The 23,260-nt window shown below is 43.4% G+C and overlaps 1 protein-coding gene across 5 annotated transcripts in view; it reads left to right on the forward strand.

Moving 5' to 3' along the window:
* The first annotated feature begins 6,118 nt into the window (after window positions 1–6,118).
* The window catches only part of BMT2 (base methyltransferase of 25S rRNA 2 homolog), a 62,970-nt gene continuing 45,828 nt past the window's right edge, over window positions 6,119–23,260 (forward strand). For 2 of the 5 annotated variants that reach the window (XM_050936319.1, XM_050936320.1), the window contains exon 1: window positions 6,497–6,723. Coding sequence is in view for 1 of the 5 variants with exons in the window: in XM_050936316.1 (XP_050792273.1) it covers window positions 6,173–6,314 (142 nt within the window). In the remaining 4 variants the exon portion in view is untranslated. Of the gene's footprint in view, window positions 6,315–6,496; window positions 6,724–6,800; window positions 7,137–23,260 lie in introns of those variants that run through there. The other 3 variants (XM_050936316.1, XM_050936318.1, XM_050936317.1) reach the window with 3 other exon arrangements.

Raw genomic sequence — 23,260 nt, forward strand, 5'->3', positions numbered from 1 at the left:
ATCTTGGTGGGGAACTTGCATGCAGGGCCATGAATGTAGGGCTGGGGCAGAAGGTTGGGGTGCGGAAGGAAGTGCGGAGTGTGGGAAGGGGTGCAGGAAGGGGCTCAGGGCAAGTGGTTGAGATGCAGGAGGGGGCTCAGTGAAGGGGATTGGGGTGGAGGAGGGGGTGCGGAGTGTGGGAGGGGACTCAGGACAGAGTTGCAGGGAGGGTTGTGGAGTGTGGCAGGCAGCTCAGGGCAGGGGATTGGGGTGCAGGAGGGAGTGCAGTGGGGGCTCAGGACAGGGGGTTGGGGTGCAGGAGGAGTACGGGGTGCAGCAAGGGGTTTGGGTTCAGAGTGCAGGAGGGGTTTGGGGTGCAGGCTCAGGACAGGCACCACTTACCTTGAGCGGCTCCAGGATGGCAGCAGTGTGCAGCAGGACGAAGGCAGGCTCCCTGCCTGACCTGGCCCTGCACTGATCCCAGAAGCAGATGTTACTGCGACCCCTGGGGGAAGGGGTGGCAGATGGCCGCACCCGGCCCTCATCTGCAGGTACCACCCCCAAAGCTACCATTGGCCACGGTTCCCTGTTCCTGGCCAATGGGAGTTGCGGGGGGCAGTGCCTGCAGGAAAGGGCAGCACGTGGAGCACGTTGAGGGAATGCTGCAGTGTTGTGGCATTCTTGGCAATCAGGTCATTGCACGTGCTCAGGTCATCCACTTTGCTGGACATGGTGTACAGCCGTGGTTCTCAAAGTAGGGCCGCCACTTGTTCAGGGAAAGACCCTGGCGGGACGGTTTGTTTACCTGCCGCATCCACAGGTTCGGCCGATGGCGGCTCCTACTGGCTGTGGTTCACCGCTCCAGGCCAATGGAGGCTGCAGGAAGCGGCACAGGCCGAGGGACGTGTTGGCTGCCAAGGGCTTTCCCTGAACAAGTGGCATCCCAAATTTGAGAACCCCTGGTGTACAGTATGTTCTGCAGCTCTGTCTTGTTTGTCTGCAACACAGACTCTTTATCAAACAACTCATCCGATTCCGCCACCATCTTGATAGCCTTGGCCTTGAGTTCGTCACAGAGTGCAAATGGCGCATCTCTACATGGATGGATAACTGGAGGGGCCTGTTTATCAGGATTGTATGTTCATGTGCAAACAACCCAACCCTTGAAACAGGTCATGATATTCCTGAAGGAGTGCCTCATAGCAAGGTTCAGTATGGTCTTGTAGTGAGAGCACCCATGTTACTAGATTGAATTTTTCACATGAAGCCAGGCCTAAAATTGGTGTGATGTAAGAGAGCACATCAATGCCTTATTCCACATCTAGGCATGCACACAGCCCTAACCCTCCTTGCCCCAAGAGCCTGCACCGAATAACTTCCTTCTCAAAATAAAAACCGCTTACTGGGCACCTCTTCTGGTGTTTGTCCTTCCCCAAGCACTAGCCACCATGACTGGCTACCCTCCTCGTGGCTTGAAAACAGCTCCTGGCTGCATGCATCTAGGAATGTCAGGATGTTTTCCTCCTCCTCAGCACCCTTGCTCCCGCTTTCCTCCTCCTCCTTTTGCCTTGTTGAACTGGGGTCTGAAGTGTCCATGGTGGTACTTGGAGTGAAGTATAGCGTTCAGCTCTTTGTAGAAACGGCAGGTCGAGGAGGCAGCACCAGAGCATCAGTTTACCTTGCGGGCTTTGCGGTAGGCATTCCACAGCTCCTCTGCTTTAACCCTGCACTGCAGTGCGTCCTATTCATGGCCCATTTCCATCATGTCCCTTGATATCTGCCCAAAGCTATCGTAATTCCTACGGCTGGAGCACAGTTGGGACTGGACAGCTTCCTCCCCCCAAACACTGATGAGGTCCAGCACCTCACCACTGCTCCATACTGGGGATCGCCTGGCGCGTGGAGACATGGTCACCAGGAAAGATTCACTGAGAGCATTCCACGCCTGGCTGAGCAAACAGGAAGGAGATTTTCAAAATTCCCAGAGAATTTAAAGGGCGGGTCTGAGGGTTGGTCACCTGAGGACACGGCAGTAGAGTTCAAAGTGATGACCAGAGTGGCTAGAACAGGCATTGTGGGACACTTATGGGGGATGATCAGAGCGCATTAACAGACCAGGGCATCCACATTGGCGCCACGGCACTCCAGCAGGGGCGCATCAAATATTATTCCACTTGTTGAGGTAGATTACCAGGAAAGCTCTAGATGCAGAGTCAGAGCACTCTACATGCCTTGCGAGTGTGGACACGTTGTGATAGTGCCCGGGGCTGCTTTAATGCACTCTAACTCACAAGTGTAGCCATCCCCTAAATTACAGGGAGTGGCCATTGGCTCCTTGCTGTCTGAGGAATCTGCAAGAAGAGCTGTCTGGGCAGGATGAGTTCCTTCAATGGCCCATTGTGAGAGTGGAGTGTCCTTAATGGGCCACCAAAACATAGCTGTCTGGTTATGATGTATATCTATCAGGGGGCGGGGACGGGGGATGCATTATCCAGGCACATAACACATATGTAAGATACAGATACTTCAGATACATAGATAATATCTGCATATAAACAGGATAATCATACTTAGCAAATCATAACCTTTCAACTTGTATCTTATAAGATACACTTTGTATAAATTTTGTTTCAAATGTATACACCGATAGCAATACTAATACAAATAGTCATTTTCAACCATCCAGCATCACAGACCCCACCCTGAAAGAAATCTTTCCTGAACCATCTCTTCTGTCCTTCAAGCAACCCCCTAACCTCACCAAGCTCATAATCAGAAGCAAGATCCCCACAGAACAGGACACACCAACTCTAAAGTGCCAGCAGACCCTGCCAGAACAACAGATGCAAAACCTGCAGACATATCTCCACTGCTATAATGATCAGCACTCTCACATGCCCCTACAACACACCTTTCAAGATCCATGGGTCCTCCACATGACTATTACAACATATGGTGTACCTCATCCAGTGCACTAACTGCCCCAACAACTATGTGGGTGAAACCAGAGAATCACTAGGCTCTCGAATGAACTCACACAGAAAAATAATAAAAAGAACGAGGAATACTTGTGGCACCTTAGAGACTAACAAATTTATTTGAGCATAAGCTTTCATGGGCTAAAACCCACTTCATCGGAGGCATGCAGTGGAAAATACAGTAGGAAGATATATATATATATATATATATACACACACACACACACACACACACAGAGAGAACATGAAAAAATGGGTGTTGCCATACTAACTATAACGAGAGTAATCAATTAAGGTGGGCTGACTTAGAACAACGCTTTTTCAGCTCTCGTCCCCTAACGCCCCTACTCTACTTGTGCTACATTGATGACATTTTCATCATCCGGACCCATGGAAAAGAAGCTCTTGAGGAATTTCACCATGATTTCAACAATTTCCATCCTACCATCAACCTCAGCCAGGACCAGTCCACACAAGAGATCCACTTCCTGGACACTACAGTGCTAATAAGCAATGGTCACATAAACACCACTCTATACCGGAAACCTACTGACCGCTATACTTACCTACATGCCTCCAGCTTTCATCCAGACCACACCATATGATCCATTGTCTACAGCCAAGCTCTAAGATACAACCACATTTGCTCCAATCCCTCAGACAGAGACAAACACCTACAAGATCTCTATCAAGCATTCTTACAATACCCACCTGCTGAAGTGAAGAAACAGAATGAGAGAGCCAGAAGAGTACCCAGAAGTCACCTACTACAGGACAGCCCAACAAAGAAAGTAACAGAACTTCACTAGCCGTAACCTTCAGCCCCCAACTAAAACCTCTCCAGTGCATCATCAAGGATCTGCAACCTATCCTGAAAGATGATTCCTCACTCTCACAGATCTTGAGAGACAGGCCAGTCCTCGCTTACAGACAGCCCCCCAGCCTGAAACAAATACTCACCAGCAACCACAGACCACACAACAAAAACACTAATCCAGGAACCTATCCTTGCAACAAAGCCCGTTGCCAACTCTGTCCACATATCTATTCAGGGGACACCATCACCATCATAGGACCTGATCACATCAGCCACACCATCAGGGGCTCGTTCACCTGCACATCTACCAATGTGATGTATGCCATTATGTGACAGCGATGCCCCTCTGCCATGTACATTGGCCAAACTGGACAGTCTCTACGCAAAAGAATAAATGGACACAAATCAGACGTCAAGAATAATAATATTCAAAAACCAGTCGGAGAACACTTCAACCTCCCTGGTCACTCAGTTAGACCTCAAAGTGGCAATACTCCAACAAAAAAAACTTCAAAAACAGACTCCAATGAGAAACTGCAGAATTAGAATTAATTTGCAAACTGGACACCATTAAATTAGGCTTGAATAAAGACTGGGAGTGGATGGGTCATTACACAAACTAAAAACTATTTCCTCATGCTGATTCCCCCACACACACACTATTACTTGCAGTAAGAGGAGGCCCTGAGATATAAACCTTGGTATCAGAGGCCTGGTATGAGGCCTAAGGCCTGAACTAAAGTAATGGTCAAGACTTTGCTAACAAAAAGCAAAGTGAAGCTCTGAGCCAGAGGCAGGCCCTGCTCACAGAAGCTGGCAAGGAAAGGGCTGATGCTGCAAGAAGATACGTACCTAAAAGGTACTGAACACTAGAAATCAGAACATTCACATACTTGCACATTCCACACAGATAACAAGGAACAGGCTGACCCATCCCAATAACAGGGCCAAAAGGGTAATATGATGGATAGAGTTGTTTTGTTCGAACCAACATGTACAAGGTGAGAGGCGGTACCTTACTACGTAGAGGGGTTGTACCTTTCTACGTAGAAGGGTTGCACCTCAATACGTCAGGAGTGATGTGTAATTTGTTTGTACCTGTATATAAGAATGCATCCCTGGGGTGGTGTCTCATGCCCTGAGTTAGACTAAGAAATCTACAGGGAACTATCATTGTGTCCAATACGGCAATAAACCTGGTCGAGGTGCCTTTGTACCTTACTAGACTCTGTGGTCATTGGGGGTTCTTTTCGAGTCTGCTGTGTCAGCTATCTGCAGAGCTGGGGCAGCGCATAAGAGGGAACATACGCACGCAGCCGAGTGATACAAACGTTAAAGAGCAGAGCACCACACTGGTAGCATCTGACAACATTACTCAGATCTTCTTGTCAACTGTTGGAAATGGGCCATCCTGATTATCACTACAAAAGTTTTCTCTCTCTTGCTGATAATAGCCCACCTTAATTGATTACTCTAGTTATTTATAGTTAGTATGGCAACACTCATTTTTTCATTTTCTCTGTGTATATATATCTTCCTACTGTATTTTCCACTGCATGCATCTGATGAGTTGGGTTTTAGCCCATGAAAGCTTATGCTCAAATAAATTTGTTAGTCTCTAAAGTGCCATAAGTACTCCTCATTCTTTTTGCAGATACAGACTAAGACGGCTACCACTCTTAAACAGGAAAATAATAAAAGACAAAAACTCTATCAGCTGTGCGTGAACACTTTTCAAAAAGCAATCACTTGATAGCTGAGTTAACAGTACTCATCCTCAAAGGAAACCTGCACAATACTTTCAAATGATGACCCTGGGAGCTTAAATTCATAACTCTGCTGGCCACTAAAAATAATGGACTGACTAGAGACATCAGATTTATGGCTTATTACAACAATCTGCACCCCACTAATTCCCCCTTTTGTCCTATGACTGCAAAGGTGTTAACAGGCCACTTCACCTTGAACCATCCCTTACAACATGTGCTAGCTACTTATGCTATCAATCTGCTCCACCTTGCATTTAGCTGTGACCTCAGAGAGTATCGGTCCCAGACCTGAGGAGGGGTGCAGTGTGGCTCAGGAGCTCGTTTCTCTCACCAACAGAAGTTGGTCCAATAGGAGATATTATCTCACCCACTTGTCTCTCTAATGTCCTGGGACCCACACCACTGCACTGCACACAAGGCTGGCTTCAGGGCGCTCCGCCTCTGCCCCCGCCCAGTGAGTCAGTGCCCCTGAGCTGTCAATGACTGAGGACTACGCTTCCCAGCAGGCAACGCGGGACATCACATGACACGCATGCCCGGCGCTGGCTCCGACGGGCCATAGAGACAGAGGGGAGCGGAGCGCTCTCAGCCGGGCTGCGTGCGGAGGGGGGCGGAGCCGCGGTAACACCATGGAGCCTGAGCCGCGGCCTGGGGTCGCCGCCGCCGCGGTCCTGACCCAGCCCCCGGAGCAGGAGAGGAAGCTGGAGCAGGAGAAGCTCTCCGGGGTGGTGAAGAGCGTCCACCGCCGGCTGCGCAGGAAGTACCGGGAAGGTAAATGCCGGGGCACGGCTGGGCCCGCCCCCAGCCCCTCGGCGGCAGCGGGTGGGCGCTTAGAGCTGCCCGTGAGGCCCGGCGAGCCGCCCCCTGCGCGGAGCGCGGGGGCAGGGGAGCGGAGCGGGGCCCGGGGAGCCGCCCCCTGCGCGGAGCGCGGGGGCAGCGGAGCGGGGCCCGAGGAGCCGCCCCCTGCGCCGGGCCCGGGGGCAGGGGAGCTCCCTCCAGGTGTAGTAGTTAGGGCTTGGGAAGTGGGGGGGCTAGACGCATCCCCCCAAAGAGGGGGCCCAGGTCTCCTGTCTCTTTTCGTGGCGCCCGCTTCCCCCCAGTTGAACCGGAGGTGGGGAGCTGCAGCCTTTGCGTGCGGCTGTAGGCGCTGCTCACAGTCTGGAGCGTTGTGTTTGTGCACGTAAGTGCCCGCGGTGCTTCATCCTGCAGAACCCTGCTCCACTGCTAGTTGGGCTGCTCGCAGCTGCAAAGTGTCGCTTTGTCCAGCGGCGGCTGTCTGTCACGTCTCTCTCTTTTCCTCCCTCCTCCCCTAAAGCTGCTTTTCCTGGCCCAGCAGTGCTCAAATTTCTGAGCTTCTGTTGTCTGCACTTCCCAAGGAAGAAGTTCTATGGATAAATGATACCCTGTGATGTAAAAACAGACTATTAATTTATATCAGTAACTAAGTGCAATATAATCTGTCTAATCTGCATATCATCAGTCTCACTCATAAAACTTAATAGCTGATGCTGTAGTGACCTCTTGCAACAAACTTTTACATTATGAAGTATATTATCTCACCTGACCAACAGCCCTTGACATATGATCCAGGAGGTAAGTCACTAGTAAAAATGCTTGCTTTATCCTTCTCCATGAGAGCTTCAGATGTGTTCACACTATTGTGTGGGATTGGGATAGCAGAAGCATCCCAGAAATTAGACATAGCAGTTTTGAAGATTTAGAATAAGGCAAACTGTAAAGTTGAGATTAATAGATCTTTAGAACAAAAAGGACTAGTACTCTCTAGTCTGACCTCCTGCAAAACAGGGGCTATACTATTTCCTCCAGTAATTCTTGCATCAGGGCCATAATTTCTGGTTGAGCTATAGCCTATATATTTTACAAAAATATTCATGGAATGGAAACTGTTCTAACAATACAACTAATACTTAGCTCTTGTATTGCATTTCTAATCTTTAGGTCTCCAAGTGCTTTACATTTCAAACTAATTCCTGCCTCTTAATCTGTGGCTGCTTGAAGTCCATCTTGCTACAGAGCTGATACTGTGCTGCTCTGTGTGGGGACTCCTCACATGTTTCTTCTTCTTCCTAGCCCAAATTTGCATGTGATTTGGTTGTTTGCTATCCAGTGGATAGATGTCTACACTACATCTGGGAGTGAGCCTCTCTGTCTGAGTCCACAGAGTAAAAATAACTGTATAAATGTTGCTTTGACATTGAGGCTCAGGCTGGCACCTGGGCTCTCAAGCCCACCCCTGTTCCTCTGTCTTGAAAACCCAAGCTCCAGTCCAAGCTGCAGTGTATATAGATATTGTTAGTACACTAGCATGAGCCCCATTACCATAAGTCTGTCAACTGGGCTGGGAAGCTCATTCCTAGATACAGTGTAGGCTTACGCATAGTGGCCACACGAGAGAGAGAGTTCCATTCAAGCTTAACTTCCAGGCTGAGGAACGATCACCAACATACACAGCTTAGAGCTTGTCTACACTGGCAATTTACAGTGCTGCAACTTTCTTGCTCGGGGTGTGAAAAAACACCACCCTAAGCACAGCAAGTTTCAGCGCTGTAAAGCACCAGTGTAAACAGTGCACCAGCGCTAGGAGCCATGTGTCTCATTGAGGTGGTTGTTTTTTTTTTAGAGTGCTGGGAGAGCACCACATTAAAGCATTGCCAGTGTAGACTAGCCCTTAGCTGCTCAAATTGTGTTCTGTTGCCAGGACTTGTGCTTTTGGCAGTTCACACCTTTGTTATTTCAGCCTATCTGCAGATTCAGAAAGATAACACCAGCTCACACTTAGGGCTTTTCTACACAGAAATGTCATGGGGAAGTTAGCATAAAATAGCTAGGTTGTGAATTTAAAGGAGGGCTTTGGAGCAGAGACCAGAGCTGGAGCACAGAGCAGCTCCGGAGCAATGGAGCTGCAGGTTTTTGCCTGGAGCTGGAGCGGAGCTGGAGCACAGCTCCAAAGACCGGATTTAAAGTGCAATAGTTATTTGGCACTAAGTCCCTGGGTGGATACTCTTATTCTGCACTAAAAGTGCCTTTTTGTGAATTAGGTTGATCCATTCAGCAGTAGCTATTCTACAATAATTATTCTCGGCCTTTTCCCTTGTGTGGAAAAGCCCTCACCTAACATTTTTAATTGTCATATAATTATTTTTTTTATGAAAGCTTAAATTCTGCAGAAATTAGGGTAAGCATGCCTCTGACCAGGAAAAGATTCTCACGTGCTATTAGCAAGTGAATATGTAGGGAATAATTTACTGGTACTAATACTAGTTGTCTTATTCAGAATGCACAGTTATTGTTTGTTTTTTTTCCTCATGTACTGTATCTCTCACATTAGTGAGAATTTTCAGTGTCATGTATTTTTTGGATGGGTAGAGGAGGAATAACAAAACTGTTCAACAAATCATACTTCTACAGCATGGAGCTTTCCACCATTATAATCTAATCAATTGTAATCCTCATGAGTTACTAGCTATCAGTACCATTAGTTTTTCACATTGAAATTGAAGTAATTATCTTTTCCACTACACCCTAACCTTCCAAAAGCATGCTTGGGAATCTCCCTCTCCAAAGCTTTAACATCTTATTGAACTTACAGTACCTGAAAATTCTTGCTTTCAGAATTCAGTATTGCCTTCTTAATATGCATTTCATATAACTATCTTGATGAAATCCAAAATGGCAGCTTACTAAAGAAGTAAAAGGCTACATTAATTTGGTATCAAGTATCAGAGGGTAGCCGTGTTAGTCTGGATCTGTAAAAGCAGCAAAGAATCCTGTGGCACCTTATAGACTAACAGACGTTTTGGAGCATGAGCTTTCGTGGGTGAATACCCACTTCCTCAGATGCATGTAATGGAAATATCCAGGGGCAGGTATATATATGTGTGCTAGCAAGCAAGCTAGAGATAACGAGGTCAGTTCAATCAGGGAGGATGAGGCCCTGTTCTAGCAGTTGAGGTGTGAAAACCAAGAGAGGAGAAACTGGTTCTGTAATTGGCAAGCCATTCACAGTCTTTGTTCAATCCTGAGCTGATGGTGTCAAATTTGCAGATGAACTGAAGCTCAGCAGTTTCTCTTTGAAGTCTGGTCCTGAAGTTTTTTTGCTGCAGGATGGCCACCTTAAGGTCTGCTATAGTGTGGCCAGGGAGGTTGAAGTGCTCTCCTACAGGTTTTTGTATATTGCCATTCCTAATGTCTGATTTGTGTCCATTTATCCTTTTCCGTAGAGACTGTCCAGTTTGGCCGATGTACATAGCAGAGGGGCATTGCTGGCATATGATGGCGTATATTACATTGGTGGATGTGCAGGTGAATGAACCAGTGATGGTGTGGCTGATCTGGTTAGGTCCTGTGATGGTGTCGCTGGTGTAGATATGTGGGCAGAGTTGGCATCGAGGTTTGTTGCATGGATTGGTTCCTGAGCTAGAGTTATTATGGTGTGGTGTGCAGTCACTGGTGAGAATATGTTTCAGGTTGGCAGGTTGTCTGTGGGCAAGGATTGGCCTGCCACCCAAGGCCTGTGAAAGTGTGGGATCATTGTCCAGGATGGGTTGTAGATCCTTGATGATGCGTTGGAGGGGTTTTAGCTGGGGGCTGTATGTGATGGCCAGTGGAGTCCTGTTGGTTTCTCTCTTGGGTTTGTCTTGCAGTAGGAGGCTTCTGGGTACACGTCTGGCTCTGTTGATCTGTTTCCTTATTTCCTCGTGCGGGTATTGTAGTTTTGAGAATGCTTGGTGGAGATTTTGTAGGTGTTGGTCTCTGTCTGAGGGGTCAGAGCAGATGCGGTTGTACCTCAGTGCTTGGCTGTAGACAATGGATCGTGTGATGTGCCCGGGATGGAAGCTGGAGGCATGAAGGTAGGCATAGCGGTCGGTGGGTTTTCGATATAGGGTGGTGTTAATGTGACCATCACTTATTTGCACCGTGGTGTCAAGAAAGTGGACCTCCCGTGTAGATTGATCCAGGCTGAGGTTGATGGTGGGGTGGAAGCTGTTGAAATCATGGTGGAATTTTTCCAGAGTCTCCTTCCCATGGGTCCAGATGATGAAGATGTCATCAATGTAGCGTAGATAGAGAAGGGGTGTGAGTGGACGAGAGCTGAGGAAGCGTTGTTCCAGGTCGGCCATGAAGATATTGGCATATTGTGGGGCCATGCGGGTGCCCATAGCAGTGCCACTGATCTGGAGATATATATTGTCATCAAATTTGAAATAGTTGTGTGTAAGTATAAAGGCACAGAGTTCAGCAGCCAGTTGTGCTGTGGCATCATCAGGGATAGTGTTCCTGACAGCTTGTATTCCATCTGTGTGTGGGATGTTTGTGTAGAGAGCCTCTACATCCATGGTGGCTAGGATGGTGTTTTCTGGGAGGTCACCAATGCATTGTAGTTTCCTCAGGAAATCAGTGGTGTCGCGGAGATAGCTGGGAGTGCTGGTGGCATAGGGTCTGAGTAGAGAGTCCATATATCCAGACAGTCCTTCGGTGAGAGTGCCAATGCCCGAGATGATGGGGCGTCCAGGATTTCCGGGTTTGTGGATCTTGGGTAGTAGATAGAATAACCCTGGTCGGGGCTCTAGGGGTATGTTGATTTCTTCTGGTGTTAGTGTAGGGAGTGTCCTGAGTAGATGCTGTAGTTTCTTAGTGTATTCCTCAGTGGGATCTGAGGGAAGTGGCCTGTAGAATTTGGTATTGGAGAGTTGTCTGGCTGCCTCCTTTTGATAGTCAGACCTGTTCATGATGACAACGGCACCTCCTTTATCAGCCTCTTTGATGATAATGTCAGGGTGGTTTCTGAGGCTGTGGATGGCATTGCGTTCTGCACGACTTAGGTTGTGAGGCAAGCAATGTTGTTGTTCCACGATTTCTGCCTGTGCACGCCGGCGGAAGCATTCAATGTATAGGTCCAGGCTGTCATTTCGACCCTCAGGAGGAGTCCATGTGGAGTTTTTTCTTGTGCTGTTGGTGGGAGGGCACCCGTGGGAGTGCACTGTTCAGTGTTGTCCTGGAAGTATTCTTTGAGTCGGAGATGGCGAAATTAGGCTTCCAGATCGCCACAGAACTGTATCATGTTGGTGGGGGTGGCAGGGCAGAAAGAGAGTCCCCGAGATAGGACAGACTTTTCTTCTGGGCTGAGTGTGTAGTTGGATAGATTGACAATATTGCTGGGTGGGTTAGGGGTACCACTGTTGTGGCCCCATGTGGCAGGTAGGAGTTTAGACAGCTTACAGTCCTTTTTCCTTTGAAGAGAGGTGAAGTGAGTAATGTAGATCTCCTGTCTTATTCTAGTGAAGTCCGTTTGTATAGAAGTTTGGTTATTAATGAGAGTCTCCAGGTTGGAGAGCTCTTTTTTTAATGTTTTCCTGTTTGCTGTATAGGATGCAGCATTTCAATTTCCATGTCAGTGTGGAAGGTTCAGAAAACAAAGCAAAAGTTAAACCCTTAAACATGTACATCCAACAGGTAGACACAAGGCAGTGCACCCAGCTGGCTTTATGCAAGTAATAATGAAGCTGCTGATCTTCAAAAATATTTGATAAAGGCATTAAGATCTAAGAGCAACTAGGCTTTTTTCTGTATCTTTTTTACTTCCTCATTTGTCAAGCCTTGTTCTGTAAAGCTAATTTCCATCTCATGAATGGTATCTAGCAGGCCACACCAAAGTTGTTGTTTCATGGATTTTCCAGCAGAACTTTACTTTTAATATATGAAATCACAAGTGGTTCTGTAATATGTACAATGAGCTACCAGTGAAGAAGGGAGCATGCTCAACTTCCTCAGTGAGAACTGTATAATTACTTAACATAATATAGATGATTCTCCGAGAATGCACTTTCATACTGTCATTGGGATTTTAATAGTTACTTTGTTTTGAGAAAAGTGAAGTGGTCCCTTCCTCAAGGCATTTAGATGAAATTCTTTGCAGCTATACAGACTTATTTCTAATAAGCAGATTTCAGTGCTGACGTGAATGAGATGATTACTGGAATTACTTACTATTAGGTGAATTTAAAAGGCAAGTTCATGCCTTACCTGACTTGTTTACATCTGGCATCACTGACCTCACTTTGATTTATTGCCTACCATGACTCCCCTTTCTTTTTTTTTTTAAATGAATCAGTATAAAAATGACATTGGCATCCTTTAATACTACAGGCTAATGCAGGCCTCAACCAGTTTTAAATGTTTGTGTTTAAATATGAAAGCAATGTTTGTTTTAATGTGCAGTTCCCAGTTAAAAGATATTCTTGTGTAATAAAATGTATGTAACTGAAGAAAGGCTTATTTAACAACAGGTCATCCGGAGAGCCAGGCAGTTCTTTCAAAAGTTGATGCTGTTCTATGAAGTTGCTTTGCTCAAAGTTGCATCTTGGCTCATTTCCATGTTTGTCTAGGCTTCTCCCATTTTCAACAGCACTGTTGTTGCATGTTAGAGGGCCCACATATTGGCTATTTTATTTGTAATGTGACTAATCTCTAGGATGGATTACCATATTCATTCTAATTTTTTTAAATTTTCTTCGTGGCAACCATGTCAACCTCTCATTACCTAAAACCTGTCACTTTAATCTGGAAATGAAACTGGAAAACATGGTTGTTTCTCTTTGTAGCTCTGCAATACTCACCACAAAAATGCATTTTATTTTTATTTCCAGATCTTTACTTTGCATCTCTTAACCAATACTTCCCTTTTCTGTTTGCAGGGCATGGTCACTGACCCACTTCTAGTGCAAGTGTTGGGTTTGCCTTTGGCTTTTAGTTGGTAAATGAGAGGGAAAAGTTCTTTGCAGAAAAATGGATAAGCGAAAATGGTTATATAACAGTCTGCTTTGTGATTCTACTACCCTTCAGCCCCATCCACACTCATCTCTGAACCATATTTTCTGATTCATTATTAAGCAAAGGTTAAAATAGTTTCAGTCTAAAATGGCTTTAATATGGGTTAGGTAATCAGTGTGTATTAGATATTCTCATTTAAAATTCTCTCTAACAGTTGTTACGTGGTTGAGTCCTGTCAGTAGTGGTTAAACACTTCAACCAAATTATCCTAAATTCTTAATAAGCTGTTTTAAACTATTTCAGGCCAGTGACTTCTGCACAAGTGTAGACAAATTTTCTGAAGTTATTAGATGAAAGGGCTGGTTGAGGAAATCTCCTTTTGAAATATCAGGGATGGCCATGGCTGGAGATGGGATGAGGAGGGACAGGGCTCTTAGGTGGCACTGAGCATTTTCTACCAGTTGCTTGTCTGGCTGGTTCTTGCTTATGTGCTCAGGGCCAGACCATTAATGTATATGGGGTCAGGAAGGAATTTTTCCCACAGATCACATTGGCAGTGACCTGGATTGGTGAGGTATTTGCCTTCTTCTGCAGTGTGTGGGTTGGATCACTTGTCAGAGTTATCTGGGTTTATCTCACTTAATCATTTTTCTGACATTGCAGCAGCATCGGGCACTGGTTCATCTCAGTCCCTCCAGTTCTTGCCTGGGGCACATAATAGTCTAGTCTCTGGTTTGTGCTACTTCGGTCTAATTTTGGTTGTTGGATTCAGTGTACAGGTGCTGGATGATGTTGGTGACCTGTGAAATGCAGGAGGTGAGACTTCCTGATCTGGCCGTAAACTATCTCTCTCACAGAAAATCTAATAAACTTCTAACTGTCGTCTTCCACAAAAAAAGGAAAAATAAAATTGGATACAATGCACATGCTTTCAAAGCAATATAAATAAAATAGAAAATGAGGAAGGAACATTATATATGCATAAACTTCAATTATTTCATAATTTCATTTTGTATGAATGTAATCTTGCCCCTAAACTCTACTTCTGTTCCCCATCTGAACTGTTTATCTTAGATCAGTGGTTCTCAACCTTTCCAGACTACTGTATCCATTTCAGGAGTCTGATTTGTCTTGTGTACCTCAAGTTTCACCTCTCTTAAACTACTTGCTTATACAATCAGACATAAAAATACAGAAATGACACAGCACACCCTTACTGAAAAACTGCTTACTTTCTTATTTTTACCGTATAATTATAAAATACATTGATTGGAATATAAATATTGTACTTACATTTCAGTGTGATACTTGAGCCTGTTGTTTTTCACTTGTGAGCCTTCTGAAGCCCAAATCCAGGCTGTGGGGCTGACGCATGTAACTTAGCTTTGCGGTGCCCCCTGATTAGCTGCCCTGCTTATCACTCCTAATGCCAGACCTGCACTTGTGACCCCCAGACCAATCTCTCGATGACCTCCCCCCAGGTGCTGCAACACCTAGATTGAGAAACACTAGATGAGTGGAGTATGCCCTGGAAAACCTCTGAGTATCCCCTGGTTGAGAACCGCTGTCTTAGACTATAAGTAGGATGTATTTTGTTGTATTCAGGTTTTAATACCATGCTCTTCTCTGTAGTGTCTGAGCACCTTACAGTAGTACAGTAAACAATGTGCTTACACATCTGTCTCACATTGTTTGCTCTCTGATCCTCTTACTGGAGGGAGAAACATGGAATGGAGTTTCTTGTTATGATTGGGTCATGGTTGTTCAATATACCTGTTGCTGTGGGTTTATATTTGAGAAAGCAAGGTCAAAGAAATGCACCTTGCACTTGGAGGTGAAAGCGGTGAGGTTTATGATAGCCCTTAGTTTCTGGGGGAGTTAATTCCACAGTCTTGGACCAACCCAGAAAAGATTGTCTTCTGCCCAGATGAGCTTTACTCTTATAATGGAACTCTCAGCAATGCCAGAGGAACAAAGTTTTTGACCAGCATCTTTATCCTGGAGCTTTAAATGGTCTTTTAAGTATCCTGGGCCGAGGCCAGAAAGCAGTTTGAAGATAACAAGTAAGATCTTCAACTTGATTCATAATTCTGTGGAAAGCCAGCATAGAGAGCCGGGGACAGATGTGATTTGTTTATGATAGCTTGTGTTGCTGTGGAGACGCACTGCAGCATTTTGTATCGGTTAGTTTCCTAAGTCCTGAGGATTTCACCCCCAGGTACATTGGATTGCCGTAGTCCAGCTGAAAGGTGATGAAGGCATGATTGATGGAGGCCAGGTCTTTGTCTGCCAGGAAGCGATGCTGTCTCCTAGGTAACCAGAGATGGTAGAAAGCATTACTCATGTCCGTTGCCTTGTGAGAGTTTAAGGGTCAGTGAGGAACCCAAGAGTACTCCTAGACTACAGACTAATTTGACCAATTGTGGATGTGAACTTTCAGTCAAATGAGATGATACTGTGGCTGCAAATTCCTCAAAATACTTTCCTCTACCCGCCACAGTCAGCTCTGTTTTGCTCAGGTTCAGCTTGAGACAGTTATCTTTCATTCATGAGCTGATCTCATCCAAGCACTGGGCCATCTTGATGGTGGTGATGTGGTTGTATGTGATGAAGGATAGGTGGAGCTGTGTCATTATCTGCATATTGCTGGCACTTGAGTCCATGTCTGACCAATTTACCTGATAATTAAAAGGTAACCTGTACATGCAACTATCATAGACTTCTATGGTTCAAATAAGTAAATAACAATGAATAAATAAAACTGATAACTAAAAACACTCAACTCTGAAGTGTGAAATTTAATGTATAATTAACTGCATCCCCAAAAACTATATCAAAAGAATGCTAAGGTTGCAAAGTCAAGCACTCAAAAGTTAGAAAATAGAATTAAGGTTGCCCATGCCACGCTAATTCTGCCCCTTCCTGAATATGCATTTTGATCTTAAATCACATGATCACCTACTTCTTTTTCCACAGCAAAGAAAGGAGGGGACAGTGTGAGTACACGAAAGAAATTTTTCCTGTTCTCTTTTCTGGTATCTGGCATGACAGCCAGGAGAAGCAGTTGTTGGGAAAGTCCTGCTCAGCATTTGCAGCCATCAGTTGCTCTATGGGGAAGGTACAGTTGCAGTTCATTAGGCAGACAGGCTTTGTGGGGATGAAGCAAACACATGGAATCTTCAGAGAATCTGGCCACCAAATTCTATGAAGACTACACTGAGTATATGCAAACTTACATTTATAAGTCCCCCGGAAGCTTATAACTTCACCAAATTTGAGTGGCAGGGTTGGCAAAAGTCAAAACTGTGACACTAGGGTGTGACCCCTCTGCCAAAAATCTGGTCTCTTCTCCACAGCATGGTTGGTGGCCATACAGCTTCTCAACTACTCAGTTGCAAGATATTTTTTTTAACATAGGCAAAACTTGTTCCCCTTAACGTTTCCAGAAACAGTTGAAACATTTTTAGCTGAAACTTCACAAAAAAATTCAGCCTCAGGAAGTCACCGGGCATAGAAAAAATTAGCCCAAACAGTTAGGAAAAGTCTTATAAGCAACTGCAAACACTGCTTCTAAAGGGAAGTGTTGGGCAATCTTAACTACAAGTGGCACTGCCAGCGCCACCTATAATAATTAATATAGCACTTCTCGCAGTGCTATATAGAATCAAAAATTCATCACTTCTGTTTGAGTTCAGCTGTCATTCACTGAAGCTTTTTTATAGCTCTGTAGAGCTTATCTTCACCCTTCAGTTTATCTGTTTTCAATCTCTTGAACACAATAAAATCAAAACAAATTTTCCCCACTGTTTAAAAACAATCTTTTTAACAATGTTAAGTTTCTGAAAAAGAATGTAAAATGTATATTTTGCAATTTAAAAAAAATACAGGAAGGAAGAGTTATGTATACATGCTAGAATCCTCCCTCTCCCCCTCCTCCAAACCCCCCCCCCCAACACAAAAAACAAAACAACTCCAGCCAAAAATCACTTTTGCAGTGCAGGTAGTTCTCTCCCTGTCTTCACAAAAATAACTGTTGGTAGATTTCTTCTTTAAGTGACTTCTTCCTTTTGTAGCAGTACAGTCATGTGACAGCTTCCTGAGTGTCTTCTGTGCAACATTATCCACGGAGAAGCAGGTTTTAAACATAGTTTGGATGGGAAATTTACAAAGGCCAGTTAAGTGCCTGCCTTCTATCGAAATCCAGTGGAGTTGAGTGCCTTTGAAAAACTCCCCTTAGATACTGTGTGAAGAGTTAAAAAGATATTTGACCATGGGTAAAAAAGCAAAACAGGATATTGCACTAAAATACTGGGCTATCTGACTTTCTTTAAAAAGAAAGAAAAATGTCTGTAAAGACCACTAATACCAAAGCCACTTAATTTTTCTATAGATAACACATAACATCAGTCTAATAAGCATTACTACTTCTAGATTCTTTTAAAAAACTTAGATATAAATATCATTATAGAGCCAGTGCCATTCATCATTTGTTTTAATCTCTCTCTAGAAAGAGGAAAATAATTGTAGATACCTGCAGTTATATTTTCAAACAATAGCCATCAGATTCAGAAGTTCAAGGTTTTAATTTTTTAGTAATGATTTCATGTAAATAAGCCCCAAAATTTGACTGACCTTACAACAATAAATGTTTGAGAGCTGGAAGGTGCTTTCCTAAGAAATAAGTTGTTGTTTTTTTGTTGTTATACTCTACCATAGTTCATGCTCTGCTTGTACTCCCTCTTGTGTATCTGCAGAAGTTAAGTAACAAACTATATTATTGGGTTTCTACTAACCTGAACAGTGGCATCACAGATATAACTGCAAAAAAAGGAAGTGACCAAACAAAAAGCCAAAGAAGGGAAAGTACATCTGTAACTGTCACAGTATGTTTGGTAGAGAAATGTATTATAAATTGAGATTTAATAAAAACCCCAAAACGCATGTATCTGTGATTCAAACAATTCTAAAAAATCCCCATACCTCCTGTTAAAGACTCCAAAAATAGGCAACAGGTGGTCATGTGATCCTTTATGTTCCTTTCAAGCTTTGCTTTCAAATAACAAAGTTATTCCAAGACTAGTATTTCTGGTATATTTGTGGTTTTATATATAATATTTCTGAAACTGATATCACAGGTCAGTGCATGATATTTGCTTTTGTATTCTTGGGTCTGTATTGTACATCTATTTATGCAGTATATCCTGAATATTCATTTGAGGCCCAGCATAAAGTACTCTAACTGGGCCTCTTGTTAAAATACCTTCCATTTGAGCTTATATAAGTAGTCTAGATGTACTGATTATGAGATATTATGAACTAGAATTTGCATCAGCCTTGGATAACATAAACTGTGGAAAGTTTTTTGTTAGCATTGCTGTAGCAATAGCAGAGCTATTGTATATAGGGATGTAAATAGTGGTTTAAAAAGTTAACTAGTTAAATGATTACAATTATATTTAATTAACCATGAACCAAGGCAACTCTGGCGGGCCTGGCATGGCTGGGGCTGGGGCTGGGGTCACTCCGGCTGGGGGCACACTCCAGCTGCTGGGGTTAAGTTAACCTTTTGCATCCCTAATTGTATGTTTAAAGAACTGTTATACTGCAACTTTTGCAATTTTCTATGAAGATCAAATTAAAAATAAACCAGCGAATATAGTAAGTCAAAATTAAGTGAGAGAGTTAACTAATGTAGTCATCGGCTATGAATTTTCTTCTGAAATTTATGGGAGGGCAAATTGACACCAACGTTTACTGTATAGCCTCAAAAGAGTTTTGTGTTGACAGACAGAGGAATGTATAGCTAAATGAAAGCTTGGTCATATTTCTTTGCCATTGTTAACAGTGTCATCCTTTTTTCAGATTAGATCACGAAATGTAAGTTCAAGTTTGTAAAGCAAATATTACTTCTAGTAAGTGAAATAAGTAGTATCTAATTACCCTTACTTTTTTCTTGTAAATAATTCTTCAAGTATACTCCATTTTGGACAAGTATAAAATTAGACAAACTAGTTTTGAAAAATAGTTTGAACTCCATTGAAATAGTAAGTATGTTGTATGAGGAGGCAGATGATTAGTAAACTTCTAGAATTTTGAACATGCTGAATGTTTTAAGTGGAATAAGATAGTGGGTAGCATTCCTAATTTAATTAACTTTTTCTCTGCTTAGCCACAGCTACATTTTCCAGTACTGTAACACCAAAAGGGCATACTTGTTACATAATGCATCACTGGGTATTTTTCCATCATCGCATAGTAGATATACCTCTACCCCGATATAACGCAATCCTCGGGAGCTAAAAATCCCTACCACATTATAGGTGAAACCGTTATATTGGGGTAGCAGTGGCAGGGCTCCAGCCACTGTGGGGAGCCTGGGCCCTTTAAATTGCTGGCCTAGCCCTACTGCCGCAGCTTCGGAGTAGTAGCAGCAGCAGGGCTCCAGCAGTGATTTAAAGGGCTCAAGGCTCCCTGGGCCCTCTAATTCGCCAGCCGAACCACGCTGCCGCAGCCCTGGGGTAGTGGCGGTAGTGCTCCAGTGGTGATTTAAAGGGTTCAGGACTCCCTGCTGCTGGAGCCTGGGGTTACATGCAAACCCATGTTATATTGGGTCGCATTATATCGGGGTAGAGGTGTATTTACAGCAAAGAATTAGATAAGTTGTATGTTAACTTCCTCTGATAATGGGGATAGGATGAGAGTGTGTCAATTAGTGGACTAATGTAAAAATACATTCCATTTTAATCATTTAAATTATATAAAATAGTGTTGGTACAGTAGGTGGATGTATCTGAACTCTAGAGTCTGATTTAATAGTTTGAAAATAATAAAATGAGTTGTTGTCAGCTCAGACTTTAAGAACAGTGTGGAATTTGTCATGTTGAGTTTCCCTAGGAATTTTTTAACCTAACTTTGCCTTAGCTCAGTGGTTCTCGACCTTTTTTCATTTGCAGACCGCCAAAAAAAATTTCTACTGGAGGTGCGGATCCCTTTGGAAATCTTAGACCTAGTCTGTGGACCCCCAAGAGTCCACAGACTACAGGTTGAAAACCCCTGTCCTATGGTAATGTCAGCCTTTCATGGACCCCTTAGGCATAGTCTGAGGTCCCCCAGCTGAGAACCACTGCCCTAGTTGACAATGTTTGTTGCCATTTATTGATGATCATCATATTGTGTAAACTGATATACTATTTCAGTGAGGAACCAGAGGTATTTTTACAAACACTTAAATTATAATCCTTGTGTGGAACACTGGGATATATTAAAAATTAGACTGATGGCACATATTCTAGTTAGAATCTAAGGAGAAGCTTTAAGGTATAAATGGGATGTTGCCATAGCTTGGCGTTAGAAATTTTGAATTTTCCAGCATTATCATTATATCCTCGCAACTAGCAGATTTGGCTTTCCTTTAAAATGGAAGATTAAAGGGGCGCATCTATAAGCAACTTTGTAGAAACATGAAAATATGTTTTTGTTTTTAATGCAGCAGTAGGCAACATGCTATGTTTGATTTTTCTCTCTGGGGCCAGCAAAAAGATGCACAGTTGTAGGAATTTTTTTGCTAAATGAAGAGCAGCAGGGACAGACTCACACATTGTGTTCTGAATCAGCTTAATTGTCACTTTATATTTCTCAGTGACACATTTATGGATTTTTTTTTAAAATGAGATTCTTGAGGACAATGCCACTCCAGATTATATCCAAATCTGTTGTCTTTTACCATTGTTATACGATGGTTTGTATCCCTTTTATTAAAATTAAAACACAAGTATAAGCTAGTGACATGACATATAAATTGAAGTAAATGTGTACTACCCTACATACAGGCCCCTGTCTATACTTCTGGATTGCCATAGCAAACTGTTAAAAATACTGTCATAAATAAACACTGGCATAGTGTTGATAGAACACTATCCTGGCGGCAACATGAATGTAACAAAAATGTAATAAACTCTACTAACAAAACCTTTACCAGAGTTGCTATCCTCAATTTTGCCCAACTCACATCTTCTTTTATGCACAAATGTAACACAGAAGGTTTACCATAAGTTAAGAAAATTCTTGGTGTTATGAATAAGTAATATATTTCTAGTGCAATAAATATCAGTTTAATTACCAAAACACTCTTAAATTACAAGAGTAAAAAATAAATAGCGAGGTGTTTTGTACTAAGGACTTTAAGGCACTCTAAAATTGCTTGGACAACTTCTTACTTTCAGTTTCTTTTAAGTTATCTTCTGTGTATGTTTGTTAGCCCAAAACAGTTTAACTATGGTTTACACAGATCAGAAGATGGCTGTTTGCAGATCCCACCCCCCTCCTGCATCTATCCTTGGGTGATTTATTAAGATGGAGGCAGAATAAGATGTAACACACAAATATTTATTATGCCACTAGTCAGTAAACTAGACAATGACCCCATTCAGACAATAAACAACATAAGAAAGACACTCGCTTGTTAAGTTACCAGAGCATAAAGCTCAGAGCCCTTAAACCCCTTTAACCTATGGATGTAAAACAGAGGAAAACCACAATGGGTATTACAATACCATATCCTGAAGACAGGGACACAATGACAAAACCTCAGGATACCGACAGGGACAGTGGTGAAAATCAGGGCACTGGACACCGAACAGGAACTGGGTATTCTTCCCCCTCCCCGGACAGGTCCTCTGGGCAGGTCTCCTCCCTCTTGGGCAGATCTTCTCCCTCAGGTAGGTCTTCAGTGCTTGCCCACGCAGTCTCTGCTTGACCTCATAGTCCAGTGCAAGTATGCGCTCACTAATGGTGTGTAGCAGTTGAGTGCAAGTATGTTAATAGAGACCAAGAATCCAAAGTCCTATGAATCCTGGTCCCTCTGGGGCTTCTGGCAGCTAGCTGAACTGTGAAGGACACTGGCTGCCACTCAGATAGCCCTGAGTGACAGGCATGCCACTCACTAAATAACCTGCAGTTGCTAGGCAGATTATGGCTGTCACATGACTCTAACTGCCCTGACCTTTCCCCTCCTTGATTGAAAAAGGCTGAAAGGACACTAAATCATCTGAGAAGGGTATCCAAGATGAAGGCTTGGCTGTCCTTTTACAAATCCATGATGGACATTACATAAAACAGGCCAGAAACAGGTTTTACCCAACATGTATACTTCAGAGTTTTTGCATTTGTGTGGTCTGTTTTGTGTTTAATAGATAGGGTAATGTTACAGTGCTGTATCCAAAAGGATATTGTCTGAGTATCAGTGTTTACTATCTTTATTTCAAGCTGCTTAACTTTTTGGTTTACTCTGCAGCTTACAGCACTTGAACCCTCTGAGAGTAGAACAGCTGATGAGATTTCTTACATGTTACAAATAAAAGTGCTTTAATAAAATAGTGCAAGTCCTTTTTTAAATGACTGTTTTCAGTCATGTATATTTAAATTGTGAATAAAAAAGCTGCATATGTAATGTGACATGCCAATACACTCAGTATGTACTGGTGAAGTGAAAAACAGCTGTGGTCAAAAAATTAATAGTCATAATTTAAGAATACAGTTTTTATAATTTTTAACTTGTGGAAACTGATATTGTATATTTGGGTAATCAACACCTTTTTTTTTTCTGTTCTCTATTCCCCCTCTCCCCAAAAAAAATCCACTATCTGTGTCAGGCAATAAGTCATTCCACTGTGAATAGAAGGAGTTGTAGTGTGTGGCATTTTTTTTAGTGAACTCTGCTCTTTCAGTTGCCAGCTAGAAAGGTAACTCTTTAGTCATTATAGGCCAGACCAGAACTGCATCTTTGGTTCCATTTCAAATATGGTGAATGGCAAAGGAAGCATGATTAATAGTACAGTAATGACTACACACACTTCATACGAACAGCTGATGTGCCCCAGTGGAGTCTTCTGTGAGTGGGGACTTGCATTATAATTTGCACATACATG

Source organism: Gopherus flavomarginatus, chromosome 1 (genome assembly GCF_025201925.1).
Source record: "Gopherus flavomarginatus isolate rGopFla2 chromosome 1, rGopFla2.mat.asm, whole genome shotgun sequence".
Lineage (NCBI taxonomy): Eukaryota > Metazoa > Chordata > Testudines > Testudinidae > Gopherus > Gopherus flavomarginatus.